At 42.4% G+C, this 17,081-nt stretch overlaps 1 protein-coding gene across 2 annotated transcripts in view; it reads right to left on the bottom strand.

The window, feature by feature from the left end:
- The window catches only part of LOC124615357 (trafficking protein particle complex subunit 13), a 218,862-nt gene that overhangs the window by 139,379 nt on the left and 62,402 nt on the right, over nt 1–17,081 (bottom strand). For both annotated transcript variants that reach the window (XM_047143171.1, XM_047143172.1), the window contains exon 2: nt 15,930–16,098. In XM_047143171.1, the coding sequence (XP_046999127.1) occupies nt 15,930–16,098 (169 nt within the window). The remainder of the gene's footprint in view (nt 1–15,929; nt 16,099–17,081) is intronic.

A 17,081-nucleotide genomic window follows, 5' to 3' on the forward strand; every position in this document is an offset into this window, starting at 1 on the left:
CCGCCACAATTACACTGGAGGATGATATCATCGCGAGACTGGTAAGGCATAGAAAATTCAATGAGGCAGTTTACGCCTCAGAGTCACCTGCTGCCACCGACTTTTTGCCTGAGCAGTCTATATCCATTGCGTCCGTGGGTCAGGCAAGATCTAGGTCCTCAATGGAAGTCAGAATCTTCACCCCATCCTCAGACGCATAGCTTGTAGGTAGTGGGGGTGTGGGTGTCACTGCAATTTCCTTGGTCTTAGGGGTCCTATTTTTGGATTTGTCTCACTGCTCCTTGGATTTCCTTGACTGGGAGGACTTCACTGACTCAGTCTCCAGTACTGAGGATGAGCGTGAAGCCGTATGACCTGCTGCTTTTGAGCTCTTCAGCCACTGGTGGATGTCATCTTTCCCACAAGCAGAAACCTGGGAAGGGAGTGACCCAAAGGACCCCTTCCTAGTGAGAGAAGCCAAGTAAGACATATGCTTCTCCAGCTTAGAAGTGGGGACGGATGTCCCCGATGGTTTGGGGAAGGGGAGGGTGTTGCTCCCAAAGTAGGTGGTGCGAGAGCAACAGGGAGGGAAATGCCCCCAACCATCATGGAGGCAGGTGTAGTCTTCTGGCTCTGAGAGGTGGCTGGGGTTTGGTGGAGCTGATGGTGCCACAACTGTCGTAGCAGTGGCGTAAGACGATGTCATACGTACAGGATGCAGGCGTTCAAATTTTCTCTTAGCCTCAGTGTAAGTCGGCTAAAGATCTCAATGTACGATGGACACTATGCACCATGTAAGGCACCCTTCCCCAATTGGCTCGCTCTTCTGGAAAATTTTGAAAAATGGAGTTCAAACCATACAGGGGACCATCACATAAAGGCTGAAACATGTGAAACTCCTTTAGTCGCCTCTTACGACAGGAATCAATACCTTGGGGCTATTCTTACCACCAGACCCACAGGGGGGCTAGGGGATGGTGAATCACAGACAGGCATGATGAAAAAGAATGCTAAAATGCTTAAGCTTTTGGATCAGGTCCTTCTTCCAAAGCGCGCGCGCGCGCGCGCACGCGCACACACACACACACGTTAACGTGTGCAGCAATCTAGCTGGGATGTATAGTACGGGTAAGGAAGTTTTGGGGCAGGGGCGTGGAAATATGGCATGGTAGGATTCAGAGAAGATACTAGTGCTGCCTGTGAGAGCAGGCAGGGGCGTGGTGGCAACAGTATGGAGTGGGAGGGGGAAAGGAAGAGAGAGAGAGAGAGAGAGAGAGAGAGAGAGAGAGAGAGAGAGAGAGAGAGAGAGGGAAAGGGAGGGGAGAGATGTAAAAAAGGGGAAAGGAATACATAGGTGTGTTAGCGAAATAGAATTCCTATGTAGTTCTTGAGTGTGAGCAAGGAAGGGGATATAATTTGATGGACCCCAACCGTATTCAGTCTGAGGAAGTCTTTGATGCTGCCCAGAAGATTCTGTATTTTTGCAGGTGGTTAAAATACAATTCTGATACCTTTCATAGACAGAGCTCAACTGATTCTTGCAGATGTTGTACCCATGTATTGCAGGAATACAAGTTTTCGTTCTCTTCCATTGTTTTCCTCCGTTTTGGGCTTGTCATTGTTTCTTAGTGTCCCCCAGCGCATTCTTAATTTCTTCATTTATATAGCCATTGGAAATGAAAGCCTTTTATAGGCAATCCATCTCTATCAATAATTTGCTATCATCATGTATGTGTTTCTTAGTATCCCCCAGCACATTCTTAATTTCTTCATTTATATAGCCATTGGAAATGAAAGCCTTTTTTAGGCAATCCATCTCTATCAGTAATTTGCTATCATCAAGTATGGCCTTTGCACTGTGTACTTGCTTCATCAGAGAGGAGTGGCACTTTCCTGGATGGTGGTTGATACAGGTGAGTTAGCTCCCAAAGTGCCATCAAGTTTCTTCTGCAGGTTGACATGCAGAAATGGCAGTCAGTTGTTTTTCTTAACTTCTATGGTAAATTTAACATTTTTACGGATCTTATTGAAGTAGTCAAGGAATTCATCTGGAGAGTCCACCACATACTGCTACATCACAAACATGTCATCAGTGAATCTGTAGTTCTTATGTGGCTGAGGCACTGTCCTTACAAGGGAAGTGTTTTACTTTAAATACTCAGAACCACATGAAACTGTGCTTAAAATATAAATCGCTCATCCTAAAAACAGCAGTATGAGAAATTTGCATGCAAAACTACGCATCTTACCACAAAAGACATCTGAATGCTAACCTATTCCAGGTTTATGAGAAGAGCTTTGGAGAGAGGAAAAAAAAAAAATTTTTACAGGATCGAAAACACACACATTTCAATATTGTGACTTACTGATGCACTTCCCTCTACTTAATATAATTATCTAACTGATCAACAAATTTTTCTACTGGCCTGATAGCATTACACAGCTATTCAAATCTTCAAAGTGCACATGTGGGATTTCAATGAAGTGGAACAGAACGATATGCACCTCTGACTAAAGTCACTTTATCACATTCAACATCACATCTGAATTCAAGCAGTCCAATATCAAACACCACACTAATTGCATTTTAAAATGATGCTATTGGTATGTTACTGTTGTGATCTGCCTTTTGCTAAAAATGTTGTAATGTATGCTTATACTTCTTTTCTTTTTTTGTGTCATGGGTCTTCTGACCGGTTTGATGTGGCCCGCCAAGAATTCCTCTCTGTGCCAACCTCTTCATTTCAGAATAGCACTTCCAACCTACATCCTCAATTATTTGCTGAATGAATTCCAATCTCTGTCTTCCTCTACAGTTTTTGGCCCACTATAGCTCCCTCTAGTACCAAGGAAGTCATTCCCTCATGTCTTAACATATGTCCTATCATCTTGTTCCTTCTCCTTATCAGTGTTTTCCGCATATTCCTTTCCTCTCCGATTCTGCACAGAATCTTCTCATTCCTTACCTGATTAGTCCACCTAATTTTCAACATTTGTCTGTAGCATCACATCTCAAATGCTTCAATTTCCATCTGTTCTGGTTTTCTCGCAGTCCATGTTTCACTACCATACAATGCTGTTCTCCAGATGTACATTCTCAGAAATTTCTTCTTCAAATTAAGGCCCATGTTTGATACTAGTAGATTTCCCTTGGCCAGGAATGCACTTTTTGCCATTGCTATTTTGCTTTTGATGTCTCCTTGCTCCATCCGTCACTGGTTACTTTACTGCCTAGGTAGCAGAATTCTTTAACTTCCTCTTCTTCGTGACTATCAATCCTGATGTTAAGTGTCTCTTTCATCTTTCTTCAATTTACTCTCAATCCACATTCTATACACATTAGATTGTTCATTGTAATTCTTCTTCACTTTCACTCAGAATAGCAATGACTGAAGTCTACAATGTAGGAAAACAGACTACTATTTACTGTGAAGATAACATGCTAAGCTGGAGGCAGGCACAATTAAAAGACAATTACACATAAGTTGTGAGCCACAGCCTTTGTCAGGAATAGAGAAACACACACCATTCACTCACACAAGTAGACGATGATGTAGCCCAACCTTTTAATTGTGAACCTCAGTTGAAGAGGCTATGAGTGTTCTGAATTCTCAACAATAGAGAGAAGCAGCTATGGAAAGTGAACTGGAGTAATTTCAGCAAAATGAAGCTTCTGAATTGGTTAAAATACCAGAAACGAAAGAACTGTTAAAGGCACAATAGGTGTTGTTATTGTCTTCAGTCCAGAGACTGATTTAATTCAGCTCTCCATTCTACTCCATCTTGTGCAAGCCTTGGAATCTCTGAATAACTACTGCAACCTACATCCCTCTGAATCTGCCTAGTGTATTCATCTCTTGATCAGCCTCTATGATTTTTACCCCCCACACTTCCCTCCAATACTAAACTGGTGATCCGTTGATGCCTCAGAACATGTCCTACCAACCAGTCCCTTCTCCTAGTCAAGTTGTGCCACAAATTCCTCTTCTACCCAATTCTATTCAGCACCTCCTCATTAATTATGTGATCTATCCATCTAATCTTCAGCATTTTTCTGTAGCCCCATATTTCAAAAGCTTCTAGTCTCTTCTTGTCTACACTGTTTATCATCCATGTTTCACTTCCATACACGGCTACACTCCATACAAATACTTTCAGAAAGGACTTCCTGACACTTAAATCTCTACTTGATGTTAACAAATTTCTCTTCTTCAGAAATGCCTTCCTTGCCACAGCCAGTCTACAATTTATATTCTCTCTATTTTGACCATCATCAGTTATTTTGCTCCCCAAATAGAAAAACTCGTCTACGAATTTAAGTGTCTCACTTCCTAATCTAATTCCTCGGCACCACCTGATTTAATTTGACTACATTTCATTATCCTTGTTTTACTTTTGTTGATGTTCATCTTATATCCTCCTTTCAAGACACTGTCCATTCCGTTCAGCTGCTCTTCCACGTCCTTTGATGTCTCTGACAGAATTACAAAGTCGTTGGCAAACCTCAACGTTTTCATTTCTTCTCCATGCATTTTAATTCAACTCCAAATTTTTCTTTTGTTTCTTTTACTGTTTGCTCAATATACAGACCGAATAGCATTGGAGATAGGTTACAAGCCTGTCTCGCTCCCTTCCCAACCACTGCTTCCCTTTCATGCTCCTCGACTCTTACAACTGCTTTTTGGTTTCTGTACAAACTGTAAACAGCCTTTTGCTCCCATTATTTTACACCTGCCACCTTCAGAATTTGAAAGAGAGGATTGTCAAAGGCTTTGTCTAAGACTACGAATGCTAGAAATGTCGGTTTGCCTTTCCTTAACCTGTCTTCTGTGAGAAGTCATAGGATCAGTGTTGCCTTGCATGTTCCAACATTTCTATGGAATTGAAACTGACCTTCCCCGAGGTTGGCTTCTACCACTTTTTTCATTTGTCTGTAAAGAATTCACGTTAATATTTTGCAACCATGACTTATTAAACTGATATTTCGGTAATTTTCATACCGGTCAACACCTGCTTTCTTTGGGGTTGGAATTATTATGTTCTTCTTGAAGTCTGAAGGCGTTTCACCTGTCTCATAGATCTTGGTCACCAGATGGAAGAGTTTTGTCAGGGCTGGCTCACCCCAGGCTATCAGTAGTTCTAATGTAATGTTATCTACTCCCAGGGCCTTGTATCAACATATGCCTTTCAGTGCTCTGTCAAGTTCTTCACACAGTATCATATCTGCCATTTAATCCTCATCTACATCCTCTTCCATTTCAATAATATTGCCATCAAATACATCACCCATGTATAGACCCCCTCTATATACTCCTTCCACCTTTCTGCTTTGCCTTCTTTTCTAAGGACTGGTTTTCCATCTGAATTCTTGATATTCATACAGGTGGTTCTCTTTTCTCCAAAGATCTCTGTAATTTTACTGCAGGCACTATGTTTATTACCCCTAGTGATATATGCTTCTACATCTTTACATTTGTCCTCTAGCCATCCTTGCTTAGCCATTTTGCACTTCCTCTCCATCTCATTTTTGAGGCATTTGTATTCCTTTTTTCCTGCATTTTTATATTTTCTTCTTTCATCAATTAAATTCAACATGTCTTCTGTTACCCAAGGATTTCTACTAGCCCTCATTTTTTTACCTACTCGATTCTCTGCTGCCTTCATTATTTCATCTCTCAAAGCTACCCATTCTTCTTCTACTGTATTTCTTTCCCCTGTTCTTGCAACCGTTCCCTAATGCTTTATCTGAAACTCTCTACAACCTCTGGTTCTTTCAGTTTATTGCTGTCACATCTGCTTAAATTTCTACCTTTTTGCGGTTTCTTCAGATTTAGTCTACAGGTCATAATCAATAAATTGTGATCAGAGTCCACATCTGCCCCTGGAAATGTCTTGCAATTTAAAACCTGGTTCCTAAATCTCTGTCTTACCATTATATAATCTGAAACCTTCCTCTGTCTCCACCCCTCTTCCACGCATACAACTTTCTTTCATGATTCTTAAACCCAGTGTTAACTATTGATTAAGTTATGTTCTGTGCAAAATTCTACTAGATAGCTTACTCTTTCATTCCTTATCTCCACGCCATATCACCTACTACTTTTCCTTCTCTTCTTTTTCCTACAATCAAATTCCAGTCCCCCATGACTATTAAATTTTCATCTCCCTTAATATCCGAATAATTTCTTTTATGACACCATACATTTCTTCATGCCTATCTTGGCTACAATAATACGTTCACTATGCTGTTCGTAGTAGCTTATCCACATTTTTTTTTAACCTACGGCTGCATTACCCCTATTTGATTTTGTAGTTATAACCCTGTATTCTCCTGACCAGAAGTCTTGTTCCTCCTGCCATTGAACTTCACTAATCCCCACTATATCTAACTTTAACCTATCCATTTCCCTTTTTAAATTTTCTAACCTACCTGCCCGATTAAGGGATCTGACATTCCATGCTCCGATCTGTAGAATGCCAGTTTTGTTTCTCCTAGTAGCGACATCCTCCTAAGTAGTCCCTGCCCGGAGATCCAAAGGGGGGACTATTTTACCTCTGGAATATTTTACCCAAGAGGTCACCATCATCATTTAACCATACAGTAAAGCTGTTGCCCTCAGGAAAAATTACAGCTGTAGTTTCCCTTGCTTTCAGCAGTCTGCAGTACCAGCACAGCAAGGCTGTTTTGGTTGATGTTACAGGGCTAGATCAGTTGCCCCTGCAACTACTGAAAACACTGCTGCCTCTCTTCATGAACGACAGGTTTGTGTGGCCTCTCAACAGATACCCCTCCATTTTGGTTGCGCTTACGGTATAGCTACGTGTATCACTCAGGCACGCAAGCCTCCACACCAACGGCAAGGTCCATGGTTCATGGGTGTTTAACAAACACACGCGCGCGCGCGCACACACACACACACACACACACACACACACACACACACCAAATGTGTTGGAAGACAGCTTACTCAAATGGGGAAGTAGATGAGGAAATATGTGTGACCCTTCCAGATGAAGCTGAAACGCTCACCTAGGAAAAGAGAAGATTTGACAAAGAAAAGTATTTACAGATTGAAACAGAGTGGCTGCTGCTGGAACAGACATCTGCACAAAACCTTGATAAAGATGAGTACGAAACAGCCTAAGATAGATCACAGTATCTGTTATACAATTAGTAAAGAGGGGGTCACAATAACGGCTGTATGGGTGGATGATTTCTTCATTCTACCTAAAGAAGAAGATTAAATGAACAATTCTGAAAGACAACTAAAAACCAAATTTAGTATGCATGGCCTAGGAGAGATAAAGCAATACTTGGGTATGAAGAACATTAAAAACAAGAAGACAGAAGTGTTATGCATAGACCAATCATCATACACACAGAAAATTTTGTTAAAGTTTGGTATGAGTGATGAGTGACTGCAAACCCATTCCTACACCACTGAAACCAGGAGCCAAATTAACAACCAAATAATAAGATGTAGAGTGCAATGAAAATGTACCCTATGTAGAGGCAGTACGCAGCCTTTCTTATTTGTCACAATAATAATGTTGCTTTCACCACAAAATTTATAAGTAGATTCTGCAAAAGTCCAAGAAAGAAACACTGGAAAAATATTACATTGATATTTAGATACCTAGAGGGAACAACATACTATAAATTAAGATAATATAAAATGGGAAATATAAAACTCAAGGGCTATAGTGATGGAGACTGGCACAGTGAGTTATAGGACATTCCATTACAGTATGTTGTTTTAGATTAATTGGAGGGCTTATATCCTGTTTCTGTAGAAGACACAAAACATTAGCCATGTGCACTGTAAAAGCTGAGTACATTGCTATGTCACATGCAATTCAAGACACATTGTAGATCAGGACTCTAATAAGTGAGATAGAGCCAAATATCGGTATGGATTTCACCGAGATTTTCTGTGACAACAAGGGAGCTATAAATGGAACTAAAAATGATGTTACTAATGACAAAACCAAACACATTGATATAAAGCACCATCTTATTAGGGATCACATAGAGCAATGGAATACCAAAGTCGAGTATTGATGCACAGAAGTGACGTCGGCTGACCTACTAACTAAATCCTAGAACAAGGGAAAATTTGAGAAAATAATGAAACAATATGGTTCGACACGTGAAAGTCACATTCAAAATTTTTTCAAAGGGGTGTGTTGGGTATGTGTGAACAATATACACAGACAGAAAATAATACACCACCATAGAGGAGATGTGTGACATACACAAAAGTTGGTAGGCATGTTTCTACATGTGAAAGATAATGTCTATAAAATTTCGTGCCAGTAGCGTAAGAGTCATGCGAGTTGTGCCACTATGAAAAATCGAACGAAGTTTGCTTTAAATACATGTTGTAATGGTTGTGAGAGTCAATGACCATTGAGACTGAACCTGGTTCATTGATGTGAGTCAAGAATGCCTCACTGAGGTAGAATGTGATTGTGTAATAGGGTATGAGAAGCTGGATGTTCATTCTGTGATATTGCAGAAAGACTTGGCTGTAATGTAGCCACTGTACATGACTACTGGCAATGGTAGTCACAAGAATGTGCAGTCACAAGGAGACCAGGCTCCAGACAGCCACTTGGCACTATCATGAAGGATGACCACTGTGTTTGGTGTATGGCTCTGAGGCATCATACTGCATCTGAAGCAGCATTTTGAGCAGAATTTGGCACCACAGTGACACAATAAACTGTTACAAAGTGGTTACTTCCAGGAACCTTTGAGCCAGATGCTTTGTAGCGTGCATTCTACTGATCCCAAACAACTGCCATTTGTGAATTCAGTGTTGTCAAGCAAGAGCTCATTGGATGGTACAGTGGAGGTCTGTTGTATTTTCTGAGGGAAGTTGGGTTTGCTTTGGTGGCTGCGACTGCCGTGTGTCAATTAGCAGGAGGCCAATTGACAGCCTGCCACCAACCTGCCTGCCTGCAAGTTAGACACCCTGGACTTACAGATGGAGTTATGGTCTAGGGTGCAATTTTGAATGACAGCAGGAGCACAGTTGTGGTTATCCCATGTAACCTGACTGCAAATCTGTAACATCAGTCTGGTGATTCGACCTGTTGCGCAGCTATTCATGAACTGTATTCCAGGGGTTGTTTTCCAACAAGGTAAAGCTCGCCCATATACTGCTGTTGTAATCTAACACACACTACCGAGTGTCACACACTGTCTTGGCCTGCTTGATAATCAGATCTATCTCCAACTGAGCACATAAGGTACACCATCGGACAGCTCTAGTGTCATCGACAACCAGGATTAACCATACTAGTATTGATCGACCACGTCCAACAGGTATGGAACTCCATCCCACAAACTGACATTCGGCACCTGTACAACACAATGCATGCAAGTTTGCATGCTTGCATTCAACATTCTGGTGGTTACACCTGTTATTAATGTGACAGCGTTTCACATTTCAAAGGCTTATCTCACACTTACATTAACCTGTGACCTGTGATCTTGCAATGTTAATCACTTAAATATGTTACCTAGAGAATTGTAATGTACTATGATAGTTGTTACTCACCAATGTATGCATATGTGTATCTATTGTTGACGAAGGCCCATGGCTGAAAGCTTTAATTGCGAGTGTCTTTTTATTGTGCCTATCTGTGTCTCAGCATCTCTGCTATATGGTGAGTAGCAACTTTCTCATAATATTGTTACATTCCAGCCTGGATTTTCCATTGTTTGTTTTTTACTTAGAGAAATGTATTTCCAAAATTTCATTACTTTGCATTAAATATTTTTGGTGTTGCAATTTTTTTCTGTCCATATATCTTGTATGTGTGTATATGTTGGCTGCACAGTACACTGCACAGAGTCCAGTAGAGCTCCATGACTGTTTTGTATACTCTGCAGTGTTACCTTAACTATGTACTGAAATGCGAGGCTCTTATGTAATTGCCTTATTCATGCAATTTTGTATTCATACTTACTTATTTTTTGTGCTCATTCTAACACTATTGCAATACTGTCACTGGTATATTCTACCCCATCAGAAGCAGGGCCAACCGTGACATTCGGTTAATGTGACTGCAATCACTGTATGACATTTACCTGGCTATGAGCACTGTGCAGCTTTGCTTTCATATGAAGGGGTGCTATGAGATTTTAGCCAAAGGCAAGAGACACCACCTACTTACAGATACTGCTCAGTACAAGATAGCCAGCATTTAAAACTGCTTTGTAAGTGGGACCATCTAGTTTCTCAGTGGGGTGGTGAGGGGTGAGGTCGGGTGGGGTGGTGTTGGGTAGGGAGAGGAGATGAGAGGTGGGTGGGGTGGGGGGTGGGGGGTGAGGGGTGGGAAGTGGGCAGTGGGGAGGTGATGTGAGGGGTGTGGGGAGGTGATGTGAGGGGTGTGGGGAGGTGAGGTGAGGTGTGTGGGGAGGTGAGGTGAGGTGTGTGGGGAGGTGAGGTGAGGTGTGTGGGGAGGTGAGGTGAGGTGTGTGGGGAGGTGAGGTGAGGTGTGTGGGGAGGTGAGGTGAGGTGTGTGGGGAGGTGAGGTGAGGTGTGTGGGGAGGTGAGGTGAGGTGTGTGGGGAGGTGAGGTGAGGTGTGTGGGGAGGTGAGGTGAGGGGTGTGGGGAGGTGAGGTGAGGGGTGTGGGGAGGTGAGGTGAGGGGTGTGGGGAGGTGAGGGGTGTGGGGAGGTGAGGGGTGTGGGGAGGTGAGGGGTGTGGGGAGGTGAGGGGTGTGGGGTGGTGAGGGGTGTGGGGTGGTGAGGGGTGTGGGGAGGTGAGGGAAGGTGCCACCCAAAGTCACCATGAGTACTGGTGCAACATTATTACTATTTACAACTATGGCCCCACTATTCAGATGGCTCTGACCCTCAGGTACACTGTCTGAAGGGATCACACCAGACTCTGGCATACAAACCAGCCCACGGATGGCCTTCATGGTGCTGCGATTGCTATTATCCTGCCTAACATGGTATTTTCTGGTGTCCTTTATTTGTAATAGACTGAACTCTGATGTGGCTTGGGTTGTACTTTGGGAATACTGACTTCAGTTCAATTGAACTGTTCTTTGTAACACCTTTGTGTGTGTGTGTGTGTGTGTGTGTGTGTGTGTGTGTGTGTGTGTGTGTGTTTTTTTTATTGTGAATGAACTAATCAGTGCAGGGGTGAGGATCACCTTTTACAAAAATCCATTTATACCTACCTATCCATTAACGCCTAATGCACAACAATACAGTAAGTCATCAGAACACAAAATAGTGGCTTTTTCTCTGCCTTTTTTTGTTCCTAAGTACAGCAGTGAGCTCAATAATGTGGAACGGAAAATTACTCATAGATGAAGGAAACCTGTGCTCTGAATGCCACCCTCACCTTCCCTTTTCACTGTATGTGTGTGTGATATAAATGAGAGCTTTGAGCAGCCGCTGGTGAAGTATCAGTGCAGCAGCAGTGCAGCAGGGAGTCGCATATTTAGCTTTCATATTTGTTTTGTAGTTTGATTCTTAATTTCTTTCTTAGTGTTTGTGCACTTGCATATTTAATTACATAAAATCCTTGCATATTCTCGTATTTGAGAGGAGTTACATTGTTTATTGATAGCTGTAAATTATAAATTCGCAGAGTTGTTAGTCAGTTGTTTGTTTTGGACAGCCAGTGCTTTCAGTTTATTTTGTAGAGTCAGTTAGCAGCGGACAGAGGCCAGTGCTGTTTCATCTGTGTTTGCAGAGTGGCGTGTGCGAGCAGCAGTAGCAGAAACTAGTCATATATTCAGTTTTTCGTATAAGTTCTGCACGTTTAATTCAAATTACTTTGTGTGTTTGTGTGGTGAAATTGTTTGGAACGTTGCGTATTTTTGGATTAGAAAGGTGTAGTATCAAATTTTAATAACAGTAGAGTGTAACATCGCATATGCGGTTGTCATTTGCACTAAGACAGGGGTAGGATTGCATTGTAATATCTGCATAGTGGTGTAGTCATGGTCATTTGATTGCTTTGATCATAAGTAATTGTTCATACATCGCAGCTCAATCTAGTGCTGGTGACGCAACTATGCAGTCGCATATTGCTGTTTCATCTGTTGCAACTCTATACATCCAGATATTAGCAATAGGATGGATAGGGTGTGTCCGTGCTGTGTGCGGGCGCAGGAGGAACTGACCGTGGCTCGCGAGCAGCTGAGCGTGCTGTTGGCCACGGTCAGCCGCATTCAGGCTGCTGCCTCGAGGTGCAGCAATGGCGCAGGGTCTGGCGCGTCGCTTGAGACACCTCAGGTGTAGCTTGCTGCGTCCGCTGACTCAGCCACTGAGGCACCTTCTTGTGTACCCGGCGCGTTGGGGACACCCTCACCTCAGGGTGAGTGGTGGACTGCAACGCGTTCGAGTCACTCGAGGCGGAGGGTCAATGTGGAGGCTGGCTGCCTGGCCTCGCCCGTTCATCCTGTCAGTGGGCAGGTAGCCGCTCCTTCAGCAGGGCCCGAGCAGGCACACGGGGGCAAAGGCTTGCTGGTTATTGGGAGCTCCAACATTAAGCAGGTGATGGAGCCCCTTAGGGAAATAGCGTACAGGGCTGGAAAGAATTCTAACATGCACTTGGTTTGTCTGCCGGGGGGGCTTCATCCAAGATGTGGAGGCGGCCTTGCCTGCGGCTATCGAGCATATGGGGTGCAGTTGTCTGCAAGTAGTTGCTCACGTCAGCACCAATGATGCCTGTCGCTTGGGTTCTGAGGTGATCCTTAGTTCGTACAGGCGGCTGGCGGATTTGGTGAAGACCGCTGGCCTCGCACGCAGGGTGCAAGCAGAGCTCTCTATCTGCAGCATCATTCCCAGAGTGGATTGGGGTTCTTTGGTTTGGAGACGAGTGGAGTGTCTCAACCAGAGGCTTCATCGAATCTGTGACGGTCTTGGCTGCAGATTTCTACACTTGCGCTATTGGGTGGGGAATTGTAGGTCGCTCCTAGATAGGTCAGGGGTGCACTACACAAAGGAAGTGGCTACTTGGTTAGCAGAGTACTTGTGGCGTGCACATGGGGGATTTTAGGCTAGGCAGTAGTGCGAGGTGTTCTGATGAACACTCAGCAGTCAACGTGCAGGCAGGGAAATCCGGACACGCTCAGTGTAAAGACACTTCAGCTATCAAGATATTGGCAGTAAATTTTCAGAGTGTTCGGAATAAAGTTCCTGAATTTACTGCCCTCCACGAAGCATGTGGCGCACAAATTATACTCGGGACTGAGACCTGGCTGAACCCTGAGATAGGAAGTTCTGAAATAGTTTAGTGAGGGTTGGAACGTGTATCAGAAAGACAGATTAGACACCGTAGGTGGTGGTGTCTTCATTGCAGTTGACAAAAATATTGTGTGTCCTGAGGTCGAAGTAGAGTGTGATTGTGAAGTTATCTGGACACGTTTAACAGGGCTAGGAGATATAAAGTTAATTGTTGGATATTATTACCAGTCACCAGCTTCCACCGTGACAGTTCTAGAATCATTGAAAGGGAGTCTACACACTGTATCGCAGAAGTACCCGGATCATGCTATATTAGTCGGAGGCGACTTCAACCTACCTAGTATAGACTGGGATGTCTATGGATTCATTACAGCTGGTACAGACAAGCCGTCGTGTGCATTGCTTTTGAACACATTATCCGAAAACTGTCTTGAGCAGCTAAATTGACAGCCAACGCGTAATAGAAATATTTTAGATCTGGTAGCCACGTACAGACCTGACCTCATCGATGGTGTCAGTGTTGGAACAGGGTTTAGTGATCATGATGTTGTCATTATGTCTGGTTACGAAAGTTAAAAAGTTGGTCAAGAAGGCCAGGCGAGTATTCTTACTAGAAAGAGCAGATAAGCAGTTGTTAGCATCCTACTTAGTAAATGAATCCGGTACGATGGACGTGGAAGAATTACTGGCAAATTTTAAACACATCGTAAATCACGCATTGGAGAAGTATGTGCCGAAAATGTGGGTTATGGACGGAAAACACCCACCGTGGTTTAACAGCGCAATTCGGAGAATGCTCAGGAAGTAAAGACAGTTGCACTTGCGGTACAAGAAAGGTCGGGAGAATGAGGACAGGCAAAAGTTAGTAGAGATTCATGCTGCTGTAAAAAGAGCGATGCACGAAGCATACATCCACTACCACCGTCATACCTTAGCAAAAGATCTTGCTGAAAACCCAAGGAAATTCTGGTCTTACATAAAATCGGTAAGCGGGTCGAAGGCTTCCATCCAGTCACTCACTGATCAGTCTGGCCTGGCAATGGAAGACAGCAAAATGAAAGCTGAAATTTTAAATTTCGCATTTGAGAAATCTTTCATGCAGGAGGATTGTACAAACATACCGCCGTTTGTGTCTCGTACAGATTCCTGTATGGAAGACATAGTGATAGACATCCCTGGGGTTGTAAAGCAGCTGAATGGGTTGAAAATAAATAAATCACCAGGCCCTGATGGGATTCCAATTCGGTTTTACAGAGAGTACTCTACTGCATTGGCTCCTTACTTAGCTTGCATTTATCGTGAATCTCTTGCCCAACGTAAAGTCCCGAGCGACTGGAAAAAAAGCGCAGGTGACACCTGTATATAAGAAGGGTAGAAGGACGGATCCTCAAAATTACAGACCAATATCCTTAACATTGGTTTGTTGCAGGATTCACGAACATATTCTCAGTTCAAATATAATGAATTTCCTTGAGACATAGAAGTTGCTGTCCATGCATCAGTATGGCTTTAGAAAGCATCGCTCCTGTGAAACACAACTTGCCCTTTTTTCACATGATATCTTGCGAACCATGGATGAAGGGTATCAGACAGATGCCATATTCCTTGACTTCTGCAAAGCGTTTGTCTCTGTGCCCCTAATAGAATCCAGTACGTTGTCCTCGATGGTTAGTGTGGTAGGTCCGCTGTTGTTTTCTATCTACATAAATGATCTTTTGGATAGAGTGGATAGCAATGTGCGGCTGTTTGCTGATGATGCTGTGGTGTACGGGAAGGTGTTGTCATTGAGTGACTGTAGGACGATACAAGATGACTTGGACAGGATTTGTGATTGGTGTAAAGAATGACAGCTTACTCTAAATATGGATAAATGTAAATTAATGCAGATGAATAGGAAAAAGAATCCCATAATGTTTGAATACTCCATTAGTAATATAGCGCTTAACACAGTGATGTCGATTAAATATTTGGGCGTAACACTGCAGAGCGATATGAAATGGGACAAGCATGTAATGGCAGTTGTGAGGAAGGCGGATAGTCGTCTTCGGTTCATTGGTAGAATTTTGGGAAGATTTGGTTCATCTGTAAGCGAGACTGCTTATAAAACACTAATACGATCTATTCTTGAGTACTGCTCGAGCATTTGGGATCCCTATCAGGTCGGATTGAGGGAGGACAGAGAAGCAATTCAGAGGCAGGCTGCTAGATTTGTTACTGGTTGGTTTGGTCATGTTAGTGTTACGGAAATGCTTCAGGAACTCTTGTGGGAGTCTCTGGAGGAAAGGAGGTGTTCTTTTCATGAATCTCTACTGAGGAAATTTAGAGAACCAGCATTTGAGGCTGACTGCAGTACAATTTTACTGCCGCCAACTTACATTTCGCGGAAAGACCACAAAGATAAGATAAGAGAGATTAGGGCTCATACAGAGGCATATAGTCGGTCATTTTTCCCTCGTTCTGTTGGGAGTGGAACAGCGAGAGAAGATGCTAGTTGTGGTACGAGGTACCCTCCGCCACGCACCGTATGGTGGATTGTGGAGTATTTATGTAGATGTTGATGTAGAGATACTATGGGTAAGACAAATAGAACATGAAAATAATTAACTATGCATACAAGTGCACACTTAAAAATGTCAATGTACAGTTTGAAAAAAAGTAGTCCTGGTTGTCACAAGAAACAAAACTTTATGAGAGCAGGCTGCACAATGTTAATCAAGATCAATAATTACCCAAAACTTTGTGGTAACAGGAGAAACTGTCCAGCAGCTAGTGTCTCAACACTTGATACAGAAGTAATGTCATGCTTCAGATCATTGTTGAACAGGTTTCCTGGCAGATCTTTCGCATCACTTGTCACGATTAATGGACTTGATAAAGTTGGTCTTGTAAGTCGCATAACTGTAAGGAAGAACAAAAAAATATTAGATAAGAATACCGACAGCAGAAATTACTGCACCAAATATGCAATAAAACATTGAAATTTGTGGCATGGTGTTTAGTATAAGCACAACAAACTTTAACGGAGTGTTATCGCAGATTGTGTTGACCATACACAGTCTGGAGCTTGAACTGTATAATTTGAGGACAATATAATTTTACCATTGTGCCATTCATTACTTTGTTATACAAATATATAAAGAAAATACACGTAATACATCTTGGAGAATAAATGGTAGTTATTCTGTGTTAACCCTTGAGTGGGTGCATCTATATGTAAAGCATGCCAACCACAAATAACATTGTCTTGTACTGTTCTATTGTTGTTTTACAACTGTAAGCATCTACCTATTCCTTCACTATAGCTTCAGCTAAAACAGTGCTAAGTGAGCAGCGATAATATAAAGTAGGTGAGAAAAACTTTATGATCCGTGCAAGGAAAGATCCACATTCCCACCCAGCAGCAATAACTCACAATGAGGCAGTTGTCTGCAAGCTAATTATAGTTGGAGTTAACGTTGATTGAGCCATTGTATGTGGCAACAGAACAATATAATGACAGTTTATTTTGTTCTTGTTTGATTAAAGAGTGATATAGCTCATATAATGTAACTTTATTTTATCATTTTTTAATTAAACCAAGATTAAACAGTAATTTTGCTCATACATGCTTCTCTTGGTAACATAAAAACAGCTATTCTTTACATGTGTACAAAGTGCACCACACATCTGCTCATATTGTATAAAACCAAACTAATTACCAAAATGCTACAAACATACCAATAAAAATCCTTTTCAAACACGACAACAGCTCCTTTATGATAACTTTGGTGCATGATGTTTCCCTTATACACTCAGTAATCTTACAACAAAGTGAAACTATAAACATACAATCACTTTTGAATAACTGAGAATTGCCACACAAGGATAGAGATTGTTGTTGC

Source organism: Schistocerca americana, chromosome 5, assembly GCF_021461395.2.
Source record: "Schistocerca americana isolate TAMUIC-IGC-003095 chromosome 5, iqSchAmer2.1, whole genome shotgun sequence".
Taxonomy (NCBI): domain Eukaryota; kingdom Metazoa; phylum Arthropoda; class Insecta; order Orthoptera; family Acrididae; genus Schistocerca; species Schistocerca americana.